At 51.6% G+C, this 22,122-nt stretch overlaps 1 protein-coding gene across 3 annotated transcripts in view; it reads left to right on the forward strand.

Annotated features, from left to right (window-relative positions):
- The window catches only part of il7r (interleukin 7 receptor), a 75,411-nt gene that overhangs the window by 29,514 nt on the left and 23,775 nt on the right, over nucleotides 1-22,122 (forward strand). The window contains exons 1-2 of one of the 3 annotated variants that reach the window (XM_073047846.1): nucleotides 3,588-3,799; nucleotides 16,526-16,658. The exons of 1 other annotated variant lie outside the window; for it this stretch is intronic. In XM_073047846.1, coding sequence (XP_072903947.1) covers nucleotides 3,727-3,799; nucleotides 16,526-16,658 — 206 coding nt within the window. In that variant the 5' untranslated portion in view covers nucleotides 3,588-3,726. Of the gene's footprint in view, nucleotides 1-3,587; nucleotides 3,800-16,525; nucleotides 16,659-22,122 lie in introns of those variants that run through there. One more of the 3 variants, XM_073047847.1, reaches the window with a different exon arrangement.

The following is a 22,122-nucleotide window of genomic DNA, read 5'->3' on the forward strand; positions in this document are numbered from 1 at the left end:
GCCCCACTCTCTCCCCACACCCTGTCCAGTCCCCAAACTAATCCCACTGTCCCACTCTCTCCCCACACCCTGACTAATCCCACTGACCCACTCTCTCCCCACACCCTGTCCAATCCTCAAACTAATCCCACTGTCCCACTCTCTCCCCACACCCTGTCCAATCCCCAAACTAATCCCACTGTCCCACTCTCTCCCCACACCCTGTCCAGTCCCCGAACAAATCACACTGCCCCACTCTCTCCCCACACCCTGTCCAGTCCCCAAACTAATCCCACTGTCCCACTCTCTCCCCACACACTGTCCAATCCTCAATCTAATCCCACTGTCCTACTCTCTCCCCACACCCTGTCCAATCCTCAAACTAATCCCACTGTCCCACTCTCTCCCCGCACCCTGTCCAATCCTCAAACTAATCCCACTGTCCCACTCTCTCCCCACACCCTGTCCAATCCCCAAACTAATCCCACTGTCCCACTCTCTCCCCACACCCTGTCCAATCCCCAAACTAATCCCACTGTCCCACTCTCTCCACACACCCTGTCCAATCACCAAACTAATCCCACTGTCCCACTCTCTCCCCACACACTGTACAGTCCCCAAACTAATCCCACTGCCCCACTCTCTCCCCACACCATGTCCAATCCTCAAACTCATCCCACTGTCCCACTCTCTCCCCACACCCTGTCCAGTCCCCAAACTAATCCCACTGTCCCACTCTCTCCCCACACCCTGTCCAGTCCCCAAACTAATCCCACTGTCCTACTCTCTCACCACACCCTGTCCAGTCCCCAAACTAATCCCACTGTCCTACTCTCTCACCACAACCTGACCTGTCCTCAAACTAATCCCACTGTCCCACTCTCTACCCACAACCAGACCTGTCCCCAAACTAATCCCACTGTCCCACTCTCTCCCCACAACCTGACCTGTCCCCAAACAAATCCCACTGTCACACTCTCTCCCCACACCCTGTCCAATCCCCAAACTAATCCCACTGTCCCACTCTCTCCCCACAACCTGACCTGTCCCCAAACTAATCCCACTGTCACACTCTCTCCCCACACCCTGTCCAATACCCAAACTAATCCCACTGTCCCACTCTCTCCCCACAACCTGACCTGTCCTCAAACTAATCCCACTGTCCCACTCTCTCCCCACACCCTGTCCAATCCCCAAACTAATCCCACTGTCCCACTCTCTCCCCACAACCTGACCTGTCCTCAAACTAATCCCACTGTCCCACTCTCTCCCCACACCCTGTCCGGTCCTCAAACTAATCCCACTGCCCCACTCTCTCCACACACCCTGTCCAATCCTCAAACTAATCCCACTGTCACACTCTCTCCCCACACCCTGTCCAGTCCCCAAACTAATCCCGCTGTCCCACTCTCACCCCACACCCTGTACAATCCCCAAACTAATCTCACTGTCCCACTCTCTCCCCACACCCTGTCCAGTCCCCAAACTAATCCCACTGCCCCACTCTCTCCCCACACCCTGTCCAATCCTCAAACTAATCCCACTGTCCCACTCTCTCCCCACACCCTGTCCAGTCCCCAAACTAATCCCACTGTCCCACTCTCTCCCCACACCCTGTCCAATCCCCAAACTAATCCCACTGACCCACTCTCTCCCCACACCCTGTCCAATCCTCAAACTAATGCCACTGCCCCACTCTCTCCCCACACCCTGTCCAGCCCGCGAACTAATCCCACTGCCCCACTCTCTCCCCACACCCTGTCCAGTCCCCAAACTAATCCCACTGCCCCACTCTCTCCCCACACCCTGTCCAATCCTCAAACTAATGCCACTGCCCCACTCTCTCCCCACACCCTGTCCAGTCCCCGAACGAATCCCACTGTCCCACTCTCTCCCCACACCCTGTCCAATCCCCAAACTAATCCCACTGCCCCACTCTCTCCCCACACCCTGTCCAGTCCCCAAACTAATCCCACTATCCCACTCTCTCCCCACACCCTGTCCAATCCCCAAACTAATCCCACTGTCCCACTCTCTCTCCACACCCTGTCCAATCCTCAAACTAATCCCACTGTCCCACTCTCTCCCCACACCCTGTCCAATCCTCAAACTAATCCCACTGTCCCACTCTCTCCCCACACCCTGTCCAGTCCCCAAACTAATCCCACTGTCCCACTCTCTCCCCACACCCTGTCCAATCCTCAAACTAATCCCACTGTCCCACTCTCTCCCCACACCCTGTCCAGTCCCCAAACTAATCCCACTGTCCCACTCTCTCCCCACACCCTGTCCAATCCTCAAACTAATCCCACTGCCCCACTCTCTCCCCACACCCTGTCCAGTCCCCAAACTAATCCCACTGTCCCACTCTCTCCCCACACCCTGTCCAATCCCCGAACTAATCCCACTGTCCCACTCTCTCCCCACACCCTGTCCAATCCCCAAATTAATCCCACTGTCCCACTCTCTCTCACCACACCCTGTCCAATCCTCAAACTAATCCCACTGCCCCACTCTCTCCCCACACCCTGTCCAGTCCCCAAACTAATCCCACTATCCCACTCTCTCCCCACACCCTGTCCAATCCCCAAACTAATCCCACTGACCCACTCTCTCCCCACACCCTGTCCAATCCTCAAACTAATGCCACTGCCCCACTCTCTCCCCACACCCTGTCCAGCCCGCGAACTAATCCCACTGCCCCACTCTCTCCCCACACCCTGTCCAGTCCCCAAACTAATCCCACTGCCCCACTCTCTCCCCACACCCTGTCCAATCCTCAAACTAATGCCACTGCCCCACTCTCTCCCCACACCCTGTCCAGTCCCCGAACGAATCCCACTGTCCCACTCTCTCCCCACACCCTGTCCAATCCCCAAACTAATCCCACTGCCCCACTCTCTCCCCACACCCTGTCCAGTCCCCAAACTAATCCCACTATCCCACTCTCTCCCCACACCCTGTCCAATCCCCAACCTAATCCCACTGACCCACTCACTCCCCACACCCTGTCCAATCCTCAAACTAATCCCACTGCCCCACTCTCTCCCCACACCCTGTCCAGTGCCCGAACTAATCCCACTGCCCCACTCTCTCTCCCCACACCCTGTCCAGTCCCCAAACTAATCCCACTGCCCGGTGCCCTGACAGGGCACCAGGAAGTCAGCTTCAATAGTGTGACATCCATCGACAAGAACCCACCCCCAGGACATGCCCTCTTCTGATTGCTACCATTAGGGGGGAGGTACAGGAGCTTCAAGGCGCACACCGGCATTTCAGGAGCAGCTTCATCCCCCCACCATCAGATTTCTGAACGCACAATGAACCCGTGTACACTAACTCAGTATTTTTTGCACAGCTTATTTAATGATTTTTAAATCTATCGTAATGTAATCCACAGATTTTAATAATATGCATTGCCTTGTGCTGCTGTCACAAAGATAACAAATTTCACAGCATGTGCCGGTGAGCTGTGTCTGATTCTCAATGGCGGAACAAACTTGATGGCTCAAGAGCCAAATCCTCTTTTTGTGCGCTCACCGATGGGGGGGAGGCACAGCTAACGTGTAGACTCCTCCTTATCCATCCCCCCCACCCCGTCTCTCTGTCCCGAGCTCTTCAGTCGTGGCACCCGAGCTGTGGCAGCTATTGGCGGAGCAGTTCAGTGGTGCAAGGGTTAATTTCCGTGGCGGTACGGGATGTGGTTTCTAAGCTGCTGTTTGTCAGACCGATTCTGGGAGTAAGGAGATGGATGCTCACATCTTGCTATCTTTTCTGCTGCTGCCGGTTTCCCTGCTGCTGGCCGAGAGTGGCTCTGATGGTAAGAGGGCTGCGGACTGGGATCGCACTGTACCTGCGGGGAGGTGGGTCCTCGGCCGGAGATTGGGGATGCATGGGGTGGGGCTCGATCCCCCTCAGTCTCACACCGTTCTTGTCCCAGCTCACTCGTCTCCCACTCACCATCCCCTCTGCCTCTCCCTCCTCCCCTCGCCATCCTCCCTACTTCGTACAGGAACTGTGGGGGTGACAGAGAGGCTGTGAGCGCTAGCCAGTCTGTACAGATGGTCTGGAGGGGACACCACGATACCATTCGGTTGTTTGAGGCCAGCAGGGAAGGGGCTGCTGACACACACCTTCGGCTCCCACCCAGGCAACCCCCATCAGCCAGTCGGAGCTGGTGTTTCTTTCTCTGAGGCTGCTGTGTTGGGGAAACATCTTCAGTAACTACTGAGTCCCCTGATCCTTCAATCCATTCCCTTGGATTTCACTGGGGATTGAAGCCTGTGCCCCCCAAGCTCCCTCTGCCTCCACCTCTCTCCCTGAACATGTGCTCACTGTGTTCCAGGGCTGGAGGGAGGAGAGGGTTTAGTGGGGTGGATGGGGTGCCAATCGAGTGGGCTGTGGTGTGAATGGGGTGCCAATCGAGTGGGCTGCGATGTGGATAGGGTGCCAATCGATTGGGCTGCAGTGTAGATGGGGTGCCAATCGAGTGGGCTGTGGTGTGAATCAGGTGCCAATCGAGTGGGCTGTGGTGTGAATGGGGTGCCAATCGATTGGGCTGAGATGTGAATCAGGTGCCAATCGATTGGGCTGTGGTGTGAATCAGGTGCCAGTCGATTGGGCTGAGATGTGAATCAGGTGCCAATCGAGTGGGCTGTGGTGTGAATGGGGTGCCAATCGATTGGGCTGTGGTGTGAATGGGGTGCCAATCGATTGGGCTGTGGTGTGAATGGGGTGCCAATCGAGTGGGCTGTGGTGTGAATCAGGTGCCAATCGAGTGGGCTGCGATGTGGATAGGGTGCCAATCGAGTGGGCTGTGGTGTGAATGGGGTGCCAATCGAGTGGGCTGCGATGTGGATAGGGTGCCAATCAAGTGGGCTGTGGTGTGAATCAGGTGCCAATCGAGTGGGCTGCGATGTGGATAGGGTGCCAATCGAGTGGGCTGTGGTGTGAATGGGGTGCCAATCGAGTGAGCTGCGATGTGGATAGGGTGCCAATCGAGTGAGCTGTGGTGTGCTGGCTGTGGTTGTTGGAGCCACAGTCACCCAGCAAAGTGGAGAATGTTCCATCACTCCTGACCTGAGCCTTGTGGATGGCAGAGAGAGCCTGGGGTGTCAGGAGGTGAGTCAGATCACAGGATCCCCAGTTCCTAACTTGCTCTGATAGCCAGGCTGTCTGTGGCTACTCCTGTTGAGTTTCAGGCCAACAGCCATGCCGTATGCGTGAGCTTCTTGTAATCTGCCAAGACACGACACAGAGCCTGGCAGGGGAACAAGGGGGATGAAAGGATGGAGGCAGAGGGAACAGAAGCTGGAGGTTGAGTTCAGAAATATAATAACCATCTGCAGGAATGAGGGCCGCAGGGATAGAGCGAGAGATGGGGGGTTGGGCAGTACGTCAGTGTCATAGGGTCCATATCTCCGTGCACGTGTCTGCACACAAGCTGGTGAACACAGATGTGAACGTCGCCGGGAGGCACAGTAAGTACTCCTGCCGATCTCACACTCAGAAGGACAGTCCAGGAACTACCGATCCTTTATAAGTCCATAAGACGAGGGAGCAGATTCATCAGGGCTGATTTATTATCCCACTCAACCCCAATCTTCTGCCTTCTCCCCGTAACCTTTCATGCCCTGACTAATCAAGAACCTAACGACCTCTGCTTTCAATCTACCCAATGACTTGGCCTCCACAGCAAAGAATTCCACAATTTCCCTACCTTCTTGCTAAAGAAATTGACGATCCTCTGGTCCTAGACTCCCCCACTATAGGAAACATCCTCTCCACATCCACTCTATCTGTGTCCTCTGGTCCTAGACTCCCCCACTATAGGAAACATCCTCTCCACATCCACTCTATCTGTGTCCTCTGGTCCTAGACTCACCCACTGTAGGAAACATCCTCTCCACATCCACTCTATCTGTGCCCTCTGGTCCTAGACTCCCCCACTATAGGAAACATCCTCTCCACATCCACTCTGTCTGTGTCCTCTGGTCCTAGACTCCCCCACTATAGGAAACATCCTCTCCACATCCACTCTATCGGTGCCCTCTGGTCCTAGACTCCCCCACTATAGGAAACATCCTCTCCACATCCACTCTATCTGTATCCTCTGGTCCTAGACTCCCCCACTACAGGAAACATCCTCTCCACATCCACTCTATCTGTGTCCTCTGGTCCTAGACTCCCCCACTATAGGAAACATCCTCTCCACATCCACTCTATCTGTGTCCTCTGGTCCTAGACTCCCCCACTATAGGAAACATCCTCTCCACATCCACTCTATCTGTGTCCTCTGGTCCTAGACTCCCCCACTACAGGAAACATCCTCTCCACATCCACTCTATCTGTATCCTCTGGTCTAGACTCCCCCACTATAGGAAACATCCTCTCCACATCCACTCTATCTGTATCCTCTGGTCTAGACTCCCCCACTATAGGAAACATCCTCTCCACATCCACTCTATCTGTGTCCTCTGGTCCTAGACTCCCCCACTATAGGAAACATCCTCTCCACATCCACTCTATCTGTGTCCTCTGGTCCTAGACTCCCCCACTACAGGAAACATCCTCTCCACATCCACTCTATCTGTATCCTCTGGTCCTAGACTCCCCCACTATAGGAAACATCCTCTCCACATCCACTCTATCTGTATCCTCTGGTCCTAGACTCCCCCACTACAGGAAACATCCTCTCCACATCCACTCTATCTGTGTCCTCTGGTCCTAGACTCCCCCACTATAGGAAACATCCTCTCCACATCCACTCTATCTGTGTCCTCTGGTCCTAGACTCTCCCACTAGAGGAAACATCCTCTCCACATCCACTCTATCTGTGTCCTCTGGTCCTAGACTCCCCCACTATAGGAAACATCCTCTCCACATCCACTCTATCTGTATCCTCTGGTCCTAGACTCCCCCACTACAGGAAACATCCTCTCCACATCCACTCTATCTGTGTCCTCTGGTCCTAGACTCCCCCACTATAGGAAACATCCTCTCCACATCCACTCTATCTGTGTCCTCTGGTCCTAGACTCTCCCACTAGAGGAAACATCCTCTCCACATCCACTCTATCTGTGTCCTCTGGTCCTAGACTCCCCCACTATAGGAAACATCCTCTCCACATCCACTCTATCTGTGTCCTCCGGTCCTAGACTCCCCCACTAGAGGAAACATCCTCTCCACATCCACTCTATCTGTGTCCTCTGGTCCTAGACTCCCCCACTATAGGAAACATCCTCTCCACATCCACTCTATCTGTATCCTCTGGTCCTAGACTCCCCCACTACAGGAAACATCCTCTCCACATCCACTCTATCTGTGTCCTCTGGTCCTAGACTCCCCCACTATAGGAAACATCCTCTCCACATCCACTCTATCTGTGTCCTCTGGTCCTAGACTCTCCCACTAGAGGAAACATCCTCTCCACATCCACTCTACCTGTGTCCTCTGGTCCTAGACTCCCCCACTATAGGAAACATCCTCTCCACATCTACTCTATCTGTGTCCTCTGGTCCTAGACTCCCCCACTATAGGAAACATCCTCTCCACATCCACTCTTTCTAGGCCTTTCAATATTAGATAAGTTACATTCTTGTAAATCCATTCTTCTAAACTCCAGTTATTATAGACCCAGAGCCATCAAATGCTTGTCATATGTTAACCCTATCATTCCTATCTCTGATGGTCTGGAATGCTCTGGAATCTGTAATGAATCAGCCACTTGGGAAATAATCGGAGGAGAGGGCAGAGTCGGTGGGTATCTACTGAGGGAAAGTCAGTAGACGATGGTGTCAGGATTACCTGAGGATGTGATGAGTGAAATGAGAGACGGGGTCAAATAGCTGTGGTTAAAGAAATTCAAAGAATTATAGAGTCATAGAGCTGAGTCTGCATGTGTTCTGTTGGCATTGTGACTCTGAGAACGAGGATAGAAACCTCAATCGTATCACGTCATCTATGCTAACTGATCCCATTTCCTACATTCATGTACTCTCTGCCATCCCCATCCAACTACAATAAAAAAAAAAAAATGTTTTAAGCAGAGAGTGGTGAGTGTGTGGAACGGGCTGCTGATGATGTTGGTGGAGGCAGATACAAGAAACTCCGGAACAGGTACATGGAGCTCAGAAAAATATAGGGTTATGGGTTTCCCTCGGTAATTTCTAAATTAAGTACGTTTGGCACAGCTTTGTGGGCTGAAGGGCCTGTATTGTGCTGTAGGTTTTCTATGTTACAGTAACTAATCCCATTTCCCACAGTCCCCCATCCCTCTCCCTTCCTTATCCAAGGACCTGACCAAACCCCTTTCATAATTGTGCCTGCCGCCACCTTGCAAAGCCAGGGACTAACTAAGAGGAGGCAGTGTGGTCTTTATTGACAAGGTGACTTCAAAAGTCTATGAAATTACAGGCAGTAGGAAAGAGAGAAAGGAAAGATGTGGAGAGGGTGCAGAGTAGGTTTATCAGGATGTTGCCAGGATTACAGGGTATGAGTTATAATGACAATTGGGTTGTTTTCTGGAATGGTGGAGGCTGAGAGGAGATCTGATAGAAGTTTATAAGATTATGAAAGGCATAGATAGAACAGACAGACTGTATCTTTTTTCCGGTCTAAATATTTAATACTAGAGGGCATGCGTTTAAGATGAGAGGAGGGTAATTTCGAAGGAGATGTGGGGAGCAAGGTTTTTACAGAACAAGCAGGGGGTGCCTGGAGTGGTGGCAGAGGCAGATATGACAGGGTGTGTAAGAGATATTTAGGACAGTTACGTGGATGTGCAGGAAGTGGGCAGATATAGGGATTCTGAAAGCAGAATTTGGTTCAGTTGGTCATGTTATTGTTGTGGGCCAAAGTTCCTCTTTCCCTGTGCTGTACTGGTCTGAGTCCTGGATGTGAATTCAGTAAGGCTTTGCTAAGGTCACTTGGGATCTAAGGCGTGTTTACAACTGGATACAAAATTGGCGGGGTGAAAGGAGGCTGGGGATAGTGCTGGACTATCCAATGAGAGGCCTGTAACCAGTGCTTTAATACAGGGGTCAGTACTGGGACCTTTATGCAAATAACTTGGATAAGAATGCAACCCTAGGATTTCTTTAGCCATGGGGTAGTAAATATGTGGAATTCATTGTCACAAATGGCTGTGGAGGCCAAGTCATCTAATATAGTTAAAGTGGAGGTTGATAGGTTCTAAATTAGACCATTAGACATACTAGAATGAGGCCATTTGGCCCTTCTAGTCTCCTGTGCAATTCCATCATGGCTGACCTATTATGCCTCTCAACCTTCTCCCTAGAACCTTTGACGCTCCAGTTAAACAAGAAACTTCCATCTTCTGAAGCACCTTCTCCTTAGTTACAGCAGCGACACTCATTTCTGCCCCCGCAACTCTCAAATATCTGGCGTACAGCTAACGATTCTTGGAAGATCATTACTAATATCTCCACATTCTGCCAGTGTCCCTCACAGTGAAGACTGATACAAAGTACTTACTAAGTTTGTCCACCATCTCCTTGTCCCCCACTACCACCTCTCCAGTGACCCGATATCCACTCACACGTCTTTTACTCTTTATATGTCTGAGAAAGTGTTTTGTTTCCTCATTCTCATTTCTTCAACCAAAGTGCATGATCATACACTTCCCAACACTGTATTCCATCTGCCATTTCCTTGCCCACTCTTTCAATCTGTTGAGGTCCTTCTGTAGCCTCTCTACTTCCTCAAAACTACCTGCCCCTCCACCTATCTTCATATCGTCTGCAAATTTTGAAACAAAGCCACCAATTCCATCATCAGAATCATTGACATATAACATAAAAAGAATTGGTCCAAACACAGACCCCTGTGGAACACCACTAGTTACTGGCAGCCAGTCAGAAAAGTTTCCCTTTATTCCCACTCTTTGCCTCCTGCCAATCAGCCACTGTTCTATCCATGCTAGAATTTTTCCTGTAATGCCATGGGCTCGTAGCTTGTTAAGCAGCATCTTGTGTGGCAACTTGTCAAAGGTCTTCTGAAAATCCAAGCACACAACATCCACCGATTCTCCTTTGTCTATCCTGATTGTTATTTCTTCAAAGAATCTCAACAGATTTGTCAGGCAAGATTTTCCCTCGAGGAAACCATGCTGACTGCAGCCTATTTTATCATGTGCCTTCGAGTACCCTGTGATCTCATCCTTAATAACCAACTCCAACCTCTTCCTGAACACTGAGGGCCGACTAACTGGCCTGTAATTTCCTTTCTTCTGCCTTTCTCCCTTCTGGAAGAGTGGAATTTTCCAGACTTCCAGAACCATTCCCAAATCTAGTGATTCTTGAAAGATCATTACTAATGCCTCTACAATCTCTTCAGCTACCTCTTTCAGAACCCTGCGGTGTACACCATCTGGTCCAGGTGACTTATCTACCTTCAGACCTTTCAGTTTCCTGAGAAACTTCTTTCTAAAAATGGTAACTTCACAGATTTCATGAACTTCCACCATACTGCTAGTGTCTTGCACGGTGAAGTATGATGCAAAATGCCAGTTCATCTGCCATTTCCTTGTCCTCCATTACAACCTCTCTAGCATCATTTTACAGTAGTCCGATATCCTCTCTCTTCTTTCTTTTACACTTTATAAAGCTGAAGAAACTTTTGTTAACCTCTTTAATATTATTGGCTAGCTTACCTTTGGCTTTTTTAGTTGCCTCCTGTTGGTTTTTAAAAGCTTCTCAATCCTCTAACTTCCCACTCATTTTGCTCTATTACATGCCCTCTCTTTGGCTTTTACGTTGGCTTTGACTTCTCTTGTCAGCCACAGTTGTGACATTTTCCTTCAGAATACTTCTTCCTCTTTGGGATGTATAAATCCTGTGCCTTCTGAGTTCCTTCCAGAAGTTTGAGCCGTTGCTGCTCTTCCATCGTCCCTGCCAGTGTTCTTTTCCAATCACTTCTGGCTGTCTCCTCTCTCATGCCTCAGTAATTCCATCTACTCCACTGTAATACTGATACACCTGACTCTAACTTCTCCTTCTCAAATTTCAGTGTGAGTTCGATCATATTGGGATCACTGGCCCTTGAGGGTTATTTTACTTTAAGCTCTCTAATCAATTCTGGTTCATTGCACAACACCCAATCCAGAATAGCCGATCCCTTTCGGGCTCAACCATGAGCTGCTCTAAAAAGCCATCTCATCAGCATTCTAGAAATTCCCCGTCCTGAAAACCAGCACCAACCTGATTTTCCCAAATCTACCTGCATATTGAAGTGCCCCTTGACTGTTGTAACATTGCCCTTTTGGCAGGCATTTTCTACCTCCCGTTGTAATTTGTAGATCACTTTCTTACTACTGTTTGGTGTCTGTATACAATCCCCATCAGGATCTTTATTCGCAATAATTCAATACCTTCCAACCCTATGTCACCTCTTTCTAATAATTTGATTTCATTTTCTCCTGGCAGAGCCACACCACACCCTCTGCCTTCTGGCCTGTTCCTTTATTACAACGTGTATCCTTGGACTTTAGGTTCCCAGCTATAATCTTCTTTCAGCCATGATTCAGTGATGCCTGCAACATCATACATGCTGATCTGTAACTGTGCTACAAGTTCATCTACCTTATTCCATATACTGCGCGCATTCAAATATAACACCTTCAGTCCTGTATTCACCCCTTTTAGTTTTGTCCACCTTTTACATTGCAACTCATCCTGTTGACTCAATTTTGCCCTATCAACAGCCTCCCCTCACATTGCCTCTGTTTGTAAACCAGTTACCTCATCTTCAGCTCTATCAACCTCCTTTCCTACGACACTTCTTGCATTGAAACAGAGGCAGCTCAGGACACTAGTCACACTATACTCAACCTTTTGATTCCTAACTTTGATTCCTAATGTTGGTCTTACCAACATCTTCCTCCACAACCTCACCACTAACTGTCTGGCACTTTGGTTCCTATCCCACTGCAACTCTTGTTCAAACCCCACTGTGCAGCATTAACAAACCTTCCTGCTGGGAAATTAATCCCCATCCAGTTCAAGTGCAAACTGTCCCTTCTGTACAGGTCTCATCTGCCCTGGAAAAGAGCCCAGTGATCTATAAACCTCGATGGTCTGTAAAATCATTTGGTTTATAAACCCTGTGCAGCTGACTCAATACAATTTTCTGATACCTGACACACATTTCTTTCTTTCCCTGACTAAACCTTTAACGTTTGTCATTGGTTGAGGTTCTGTAATCTTTGCCTCTGACCCTCACAGGGATGTGCTGGCTCTGAACTCTTACTGCCTCGCCTATAAACATCTCCCACTTATTGGACAGTGTTTCCCTCTAATCGCTGTTTCCAGCCCTCCTCTCCCAAGTCCTGTCCTGTCAAAATGCATTATCGGCCATTTTATTGCCCTATGTCTTCCCACAACTGCTTTCAAAGGAGGAGAACAATCGAACCTACCAACCTGAGCTGGCTCACCCTCTCCTCAAAGTTGTATGCGATCTGTATCGAGCCATTCCTGAACCTTCTTCGAGGAAGGCTGACGGGTCTGGTTCTGCACGAACCAGGCATGTAGGTCATCCTCCCGGCCTACGCCGAATATGTACTCTTCATGGTGACAGATTCCAGCGACCTGCAGAGAATACATGAGTGCCAGGAAGTTTTCTCCACTAGGATCAACTGGGCAAAATGTTCTGGACTCTTAGTGGTCAATGGCAGGTGGATTCCCTGCCAGAGGAGATGAGAGCTTTTGAGTGGAGCACCAGACATCTCCTCTATCTGGGAGTCTACCTGAGACCTTCTGGGGAGACCTGACTGGCGAACTGGCAGGACCTGGAGACGAAAGTCACGGCCCGGCTGGGGCGCAGATCAGGCCTTCTCAGGGTACTTTCCTATCAAGGCAGGGTGGTGGTCATAAACCAGCTAGTGGACTCCATGTTGTGGTATCGGATGGTCACCTTGGCCCCTCCTGCCCCGTTTGTTGTGAGAATGCAGAGGAAGTTAGTGGACTTCTTCTGGGGCAACAGGAAACACTGGGTCTCTGCAGTGGTCTTGAGACTCCCAGTGGGAGAGGGCGGACAATCGCTGGTGTGTGTACGTACGTGACTGGCGGCTCTCCGCCTCAGGACTCTGCAGAGATTCCTTGACGCCGAGCACCCTCCCAGGTGGCATATGTTGGCGACATTCTTCCTCCGGAGGGGCTGCTGTCTTCACGAAGACATGCGGCTACCACCAGCGGGCGTCAGCCGTGCTGGTTTGCGGAGTCTGCCCGGCTTCTATCAGGACCTACTGAGAGTCTGGAACATGGTTGCCTCAGGCCGGGAATCCCCTCCTCAGGCGGAGGGCGGAGTCCTGGCCGACCCTTGTCCTACCTCAGTGGGTGTCGGTGCGGCTCAGGTGTGTGGACCGACTCAGGCCGAGCTGCTTGTCGGGCCCAAGCCCCGCAATCTTCTCCGGGAGCCAAGTCCACACAACTTGAGCCGTCTCTCCTCGACACCCACCGTCCCATTCAGGGATGCAAGTAGGAAGTATTTATATGGGCTGCTACTCCACACCCTCCACTTCCTTGCCCTTGTCCACCGTCCCGACACGCCATGGCGGTCGGTCTTTCCACCCGGAGGTGAGGCGGGTCCCCACTGGAAGTCCCTTTACGAGGGGGTTCTTCCCATGCGCCTGGGGGATCTCGGCTAGAGGATGCTGCATAGAGCGGTGCCCTGCAATAAGTTCTTCAGTTTGTACACAGATCTCCCACCCGCATGTCATTTCTGCGGGCTGGAGGAGACCGTGTACCACATGTACATGGAATGTGCGAGGCTGCAGCCCCTTTTTGCGTATTTGCGTGGGCTGCTTCTCGCCTTCTGGCTGCACTTTAGCCCCACCCTATTTATATATGGTCATCCAGTGAGGAGGGGGGCATGGAGGGATGAGGATGTCCTAGTCAACTTGCTCCTGGGGCTGGCGAAATCAGCCATCCGTGGGTCTTGGAAATGGGTGGCGGGAGGATCTCCCCGGGCAGACTGCCTGACAATGTTTAGAGGGTATGTTCGTGCCCGGGTCAATATTGAGAAGGAACACGCGCAGTCCACGGCGACCTTAGAGGTGTTCCGGGACCATCGGGCTCTGCGGGGTGTAAATGCCATCATTGTCAGAGATGGAAACATGTTAGTTTAATATGTATTGTCTATATGTAGTGAAGTAATTGTGTTAGTCACTGGTTTGCATATATTGTGGAAATGAATTTGTAATAAAGCTATTTTGTATAAAAAGGTGACATACGGAGGGAAACAAGCCCTCAGACTCACTGTTCCAGGCTGAACAAGGTACACCACCCTATTTAGTCCCAACTGACCCAAAAATCTGAACCTTTCCGATGCATGTAGCTGTCCAGCTGTGCTTTAAGATTTGTTGTTGCAGTTATTATTACAACGCAGTGACCTGGTTCAATTCCCGCTGTTGTCTGTGCAAAGTTTGTATGTTGTGGCTGGCCTCTGGGTGCCATGGTCTCCCACAGCACAAAGAAGTTCAGGTTATGGTTCGTGAGTTGTGTACATTGAGTAGATTAGTAAATGTGCTGTTGGTGGCAGAAGCCTGCTGCCCAGCACAGCCTCGCTGATCTGATTTGATGCAGACGATGCACTTCATTCTCCGTGTTATTTTTAGTTAGAGACGGTGTTGACCCAATGAGCTGCACGGCTCAGCAGCCTAACTATCGAACCCCGGCCTAATCACAGGACAATTTGCAATGACCGGTTAACCTACTGAACCAGCTGCCTTTGGACTGTGGGAGGAAACCAGAGCACCTGGAGGAAGGGTTTGCAGTCATGCGGAGAACATCACTGGAGTTGAACTTTGGACTCTGACCCCTGAGCTGTAGTAGTATTGCAGTAACCACTCACTACCATTCTGATGTACCTGTGACAAAGCAAGCCAGCTTTTCCAATCCACGGATCCGTCCAACTGTCTTTGAAAAGTTATTTCTGTACCTACCTCAAACACTTTCTCTGGCAGCTCATTTCACAAAAATACCACCCTTTGCGTGGAAAAACAGTTGCCACTCAATCTTTCCTCTCACTTTAAACCTGTGTACTCCAGTTCTTGATTCCTCAACACTGTGAAAACTACTGAGTACATTTATTCTGGTTATAAGCACCTCTATAAGATCTCCTCTCAGCCTCCTATGGTCTCAACCTGCCCAACCACTCCATAAAACCCCGTCCCTCAAGTCCTGGTAAACTCCTTGTAAAACCTTAATGTGCTCTTTCCAGTTTAATAACATCTTCACTTTTGCAGAATGACAAAAACTCTACAACTGCGTCGTAATCTCCCAACTTTTATACTCTGTGCCCTGACTGATGAAAGCTAATGTGATAAACAGCTTCTTCACTATCCTGTCTGCCTGTAATTCTACTTTCAGGAAATACTCGTATCAATACTCATACTCCAAGGTCCCTCTGTTCTGGGACTTCTGTTTACTGTCAAGAATCGTACCTGTATTTGACTTTCCGAAGTGTAGTACCTTGTAAGGGATGTGAGTGGACAGTGGGCTGGGCTGGTCAAGGAACACTGAGACTGTCTACAAGAAGGGTCAGAGTCATCTCTACTTCCTGAGGAGACTGAGGTCCTTTAGCATCTGCCGGACAATGCTGAGGATGTTCTGTGAGTCTGTGGTGGCCAGTGCTATCATGTTTGCTGTTGTGTGCTGGGGCAGCAGGCTGAGGGTAGCAGAAACCAACAGAATCAACAAACTCATTCGTAAGGCCAGTGATGTTGTGGGGTTGGAACTGGACTCTCTGTCGGTGGTGTCTGAAAGGAGGATGCTGTCCAAGTTGTATGCCATCTTGGACAATGTCTCCCATCCACTCCATAATGTACTGGTTGGGCATGGGAGTGCGTTCAGCCAGGGGCTCGTTCCACCGAGATGTAACGCTGAGTGTCGTGGGAGGTCGTTCCTGCCTGTGGCCATCAAACTTTGCAACTCCTCCCTCAGACTGGCGGACGCCCTGGGCCAATAGGCTGGTCCTGGACTTATTTCCACTTAGCATGATTAACTTATTATTAGTTAATTATTTATGGTTTTATATTGCTATATTTCTTCACTATTCTTGGTTGGTGTGGCTGTAATGAAACCCAATTTCCCTCGGGATCTATAAAGTATGTCTGTCTGTCTCTCCACTTGCCATACCTCAGCCTAGTTACTCAGTGTCCCAATAACCTTCCTAAGCTCAGTGCAATCGTGCCGTTCCTCTGCTCCTCCGCCCCCTGTAACCCTGCCATTTTATCCTCTGTCACTGCTACATCTTACACCCAGACTCAGGCCGCACGAGGTGAGTGTCACCTCATACCACCCATCCTCAGTCAGGACCCTTCCACCCTGTTCCCTCCGCCTTCCCTTTCAACCCTCCTCCCCGCCCGGACATTTCCCCCTCCTCACGTTCCTCAGGGGTTTGTGTATGTGTGGGAGTTATACACATCTTCACTAGCAGGTGAAGGAATCGGGTGTCACAGTCAGGGGTCAGGGGTCAGGGGTGGGGTCAGGGATCAAGGGTCGGCCTCTGACCCTGCTCTGTGTTGCAGACACGGACGACGAGCCCGACATTCCACAGTTGGTCTGCTTCGTCACCTTCCAGGAGCGGGGACAGGCTGAATGGATGAGCTGCCGGCTACCTGAGCCCCCTGACCCCAGGGAGGGTCTCACCATCATCGTCAGGTGCTGCACATCATCTCCCCACCCTGATAACCCCTCAAACCTGCCCCTCCCACTCCCAAGCCCTCCCTTTCCCAACCCCGATACCCTCTCAAACCCCCCTCCCAAACTCTCTCAATCCCTCCCTCTGCCAACCCCGATAACTCTGAAAACCTCCTTCTCCCAACCTGATACACTCTCAAACTCTCCCTCTTCCAACCCCGATACCCTTTCAAACCCACCTCCCAAACTCTCTCAATCCCTCTCCCAACACCCATTCTCTCTCAAACTCCCCCTCTTCCAACCCCGATACCCTTTCAAACCCACCTCCAAACCCTAATACCCTCTCAAACCCTCCCTAACCCTCCCTTTCCCAACCCTGATACCCTTTCAAACCCCACCTCTCCCAACCCCGATGCCCTCTCAAACCCCCCTCTCCCAACCCCGATACCCTCTCAAACCCTCCCCAACCCTGATACCTTCTCAAACCCTCTCCCAAACCGATACCCTCTCAAACCAGATACCCTTGCAAACCCTCCCTCTCCAACCCAAACCTGATATCCTCTCAAACCCCCCTCCCAACCCTGATCCCTCTCAAACACCCCCTCTCCCAAACCCAATACCCTCTTAAACCCTCCTTCTCCCAACCCCGATACTCTCTCAAACCCCCCTTTCCGAACCACGATACCCTCTCAAACCTCCCCTCTCCCAACCCTGATACCCTCTTAAACCCTCCTACTCCCAACCCCAATACCCTCTCAAACCCTTCTTCTCCCAAACCTGATACCCTCTCAAACCCCCCTCTCCCAACCCCAATACTCTCTCAAACCCCCTTTCCGAACCACAATACCCTCTCAAACCTCCCCTCTCCCAACCCCGATACCCTTTTAAACCCTCCTACTCCCAACCCCAATACCCTCTCAAACCCTTCTTCTCCCAAACCTGATACCCTCTCAAACCCCCCTCTCCCAACCCCAATACTCTCTCAAACCCTCCCTCTCCCAACCCTGATACCCTCTCAAACCTCCCCTCTACCAACCCCGATACCCTCTCAAACCCTGCCTCTCCCAACCACGATAGCCTCTCAAAACCCCCCTCTCCCAACCCCAATACCCTCTCAAACCCACCTCCAAACCCTGATACCCTCTCAAACGTCCCCTCTCCCAACCATGATACCCTCTCAAACCTCCCCTCTACCAACCCCGATACCCTCTCAAACCCTGCCTCTCCCAACCACGATAGCCTCTCAAAACCCCCCTCTCCCAACCCTGATACCCTCTCAAACCCTCCCTCTCCCAACCCCGATACCCTCTCAAACCTCCCCTCTCCCAACCCCAATACCCTCTCAAACCCACCTCCAAACCCTGATACCTTCTCAAACGTCCCCTCTCCCAACAATGATACCCTCTCAAACCCCCCCTTTCCCAACCCTGATACCCTCTCAAACCCTGCCTCTCCCAACCACGATAGCCTCTCAAAACCCCCCTCTCCCAACCCCGATACCCTCTCAAACCTCCCCTCTCCCAACCCCAATACCCTCTCAAACCCACCTCCAAACCCTGATACCCTCTCAAATGTCCCATCTCCCAACCGTGATACCCTCTCAAACCCTCCCTAACCCTCCCTTTCCCAACCCTGATACCCTCTCAAACCCCCCTCCCAAACTCTTTCAATCCCTCTCCCAATCCTGATACCCTCTCAATCCCTCACTCTCCCAACACCCATTCTCTCTCAATCCCTCCCTCTGCCAACCCCGATAACTCTGAAAACCTCCTTCTCCCAACCTGATACACTCTCAAACTCCCCCTCTTCCAACCCCGATACCCTTTCAAACCCACCTCCAAACCCCGATACCCTCTCAAACCCTTCCCAACCCTGATACCTTCTCAAACCCTCTCCCAAACCGATACCCTCTCAAACCAGATACCCTTGCAAACCCTCCCTCTCCAACCCAAACCTGATATCCTCTCAAACCACCCCTCCCAACCCTGATCCCTCTCAAACACCCCCTCTCCCAAACCCGATACCCTCTCAAACCATCCCTCTCCCAAACCCCGAGACCTCTTAAACCCCCCGCACCCAAACCCGATACCCTCTCCCGACCCTGATACCCTCTCAAACCTCCCCTCTACCAACCCCAATACCCTCTCAAACCCTGCCTCTCCCAACCACGATAGCCTCTCAAAACACCCCTCTCCCAACCCTGATACCCTCTCAAACCCTCCCTCTCAACCCCGATACCCTCTCAAACCTCCCCTCTCCCAACCCCAATACCCTCTCAAACCCACCTCCAAACCCTGATACCCTCTCAAACGTCCCCTCTCCCAACCGTGATACCCTCCCAAACCCCCCCTTTCCCAACCCCGATACCCTCTCAAACCCTCCCTAACCCTCCCTTTCCCAACCCTGATACCCTCTCAAACCCCCCCTCCCAAACTCTTTCAATCCCTCTCCCAATCCTGATACCCTCTCAATTCCTCACTCTCCCAACACCCATTCTCTCTCAATCCCTCCCTCTGCCAACCCCGATAACTCTGAAAACCTCCTTCTCCCAACCTGATACACTCTCAAACTCCCCCTGTTCCAACCCCGATACCCTTTCAAACCCTCTCCCAAACCAATACCCTCTCAAACCAGATACCCTTGCAAACCCTCCCTCTCCAACCCAAACCTGATATCCTCTCAAACCCCCCCTCCCAACCCTGATCCCTCTCAAACACCCCCTCTCCCAAACCCGATACCCTCTCAAACCATCCCTCTCCCAAACCCCGAGACCTCTCAAACCCCCCGCTCCCAAACCCGATACCCTCTCAAACCCCTGATACCCTCTCAAACCCACCTCCAAACTCTGATACCCTCTCAAACCCTCCCTTTCCCAACCCGATACCCTCACAAACCCTCCCTCTCCAACCCTGATATCCTCTCAAACCCTGCCTCTCCCAACCCCGATACCCTCTCAAACCCCCCTCTCCCAACCTCGATACGCTCACAAACCCTCCCTCTCCAATCCAAACCCAATATCCTCTCAAATCCCCCTCTCCCAATCCCTGATACTCTCTCAAACCCCCCTTTCCGAACCACGATACCCTCTCAAACCTCCCCTCTCCCAACCCCGATACCCTCTTAAACCCTCCTTCTCCCAACCCCGATACCCTCTCAAACCCTTCTTCTCCCAAACCTGATACCCTCTCAAACCTCCCCTCTACCAACCCCAATACCCTCTCAAACCCTGCCTCTCCCAACCACGATAGCCTCTCAAAACCCCCCTCTCCCAACCCTGATACCATCTCAAACCTCCCCTCTCCCAACCTCAATACCCTCTCAAACCCACCTCCAAACCCTGATACCCTCTCAAACGTCCCCTCTCCCAACCGTGATACCCTCTCAAACCCCCCCTTTCCCAACTCCGATACCCTCTCAAACCCTCCTTCTCCCAAACCCGATACCCTCTCAAACCCTCCCGCTCCCAACCCCGATACCCTCTCAAACCCTCCCTTTCCCCTGCAATACCCTCTCAAATGCCCCCTCTCCCAACCCCGATACCCTCTCAAACCTCCCCTCTCCCAACAACGATACCCTCTCAAACACACCCCTCCCAATCCCGATACCCTCTCTAACCCTCCCTCTCCCAAACCCAGAGACCCTCTCTAACCACCCGCTCCCAACCTCGATGTCCTCTCAAACCTCCCTCTTTCAAACCCCGATACCCTCTCAAACACCTCTCTCCCAACCCAGATACCCTCTCAAACCACTCTCCCAAACCTGATACCCTCTCAAACCCCCCTCTCCCAACCCCGATATGCTCACAAACCCTCCCTCTCCAACCCAAACCCAATATCCTCTCAAATCCCCTCTCTCAATACCTGATACCCTCTCAAACCCCCCTTTTCGAACCACAATACCCTCTCAAACCCTCCCTTTCCCCTGCAATACCCTCTCAAATGCCCCCTCTCCCAACCCCGATACCCTCTCAAACCTCCCCTCTCCCAACAACGATACCCTCTCAAACACACCCCTCCCAATCCCGATACCCTCTCTAACCCTCCCTCTCCCAAACCCAGAGACCCTCTCTAACCACCCGCTCCCAACCTCGATGTCCTCTCAAACCTCCCTCTTTCAAACCCCGATACCCTCTCAAACACCTCTCTCCCAACCCAGATACCCTCTCAAACCACTCTCCCAAACCTGATACCCTCTCAAACCCCCCTCTCCCAACCCCGATATGCTCACAAACCCTCCCTCTCCAACCCAAACCCAATATCCTCTCAAATCCCCTCTCTCAATACCTGATACCCTCTCAAACCCCCCTTTTCGAACCACAATACCCTCTCAAACCCCCCTCTCCCAACTCTGTTACCCTCTCAAATGCCTCCCTTTTCAACCCTGATACCCTCTCAAACCCTCCCCAACCCTGATACACTCTCAAACCCTCCCCAACCCTGATACCCTCTCAAACCTCTTCCCAAAACTGATGCCCTCTCAAACCCTCTCCCAACCCTGATACCCTTGCAAACCCTCCCTCTCCAACCCCGATACCCTCTCAAACCCCCCCTCTCCAACCCCGATACCCTCTCAAACCCCCCTCTCCCAACCCCGATACGCTCACAAACCCTCCCTCTCCAACCCAAACCCAATATCCTCTCAAATCCCCTCTCCCAATCCCTGATACCCTCTCAAACCCCCCTTTCCGAACCACGATACCCTCTCAAACCCTTCTTCTCCCAAACCTGATACCCTCTCAAACCCCCCTCTCCCAACCCCGATACTCTCTCAAACCCTCCCTCTCCCAACCCTGATACCCTCTCAAACCTCCCCTCTACTAACCCCGATACCCTCTCAAACCCTGCCTCTCCCAACCATGATAGCCTCTCAAAACCCTCCTCTCTCAAACCTGATACCCTCTCAAACCCTCCCTCTCCCAACCCCAATACCCTCTCAAACCCTCCTCTCCCAAACCCTGATACCCTCTTAAACCCCCTCTCCTAAACTCTCTCCCAGCCCAGATACCCTTGCAAACCCTCCCTCTCCCAACCCAATACCCTCACAGACCCTCCCTTTCCAACCCCGTTACCCTCTCAAACCCCCCTCTCCCAACCCCAATACCCTCACAAACCCTCCCTCTCCAACCCAAACCCAATATCCTCTCAAAAGTCCCTCACCCAACCCGATACCCTCTCAAACCCCCCTCTCCCAACCCCGATACCCTCAAACCCTCCTGACAATCCCAATACCCTCTCAAACCCTCCCTCTCCCAACCCCGATACCCTCTCAAACCCCCCTCTCCCAAACCCCGATACCCTCTCAAACCCTCTCCCAACTCAGATACCCTTGCAAACCTTCCCTCTCCCAACCCGATACTCTCACAAACCCTCCCTCTCCCAATCCCTGATACCCTCTCAAACCCCCCTTTCCGAACCACGATACCCTCTCAAACCCTTCTTCTCCCAAACCTGATACCCTCTCAAACCCCCCTCTCCCAACCCCGATA

The sequence above is a fragment of the Hemitrygon akajei genome, chromosome 6 (assembly GCF_048418815.1).
Source record: "Hemitrygon akajei chromosome 6, sHemAka1.3, whole genome shotgun sequence".
Lineage (NCBI taxonomy): Eukaryota > Metazoa > Chordata > Chondrichthyes > Myliobatiformes > Dasyatidae > Hemitrygon > Hemitrygon akajei.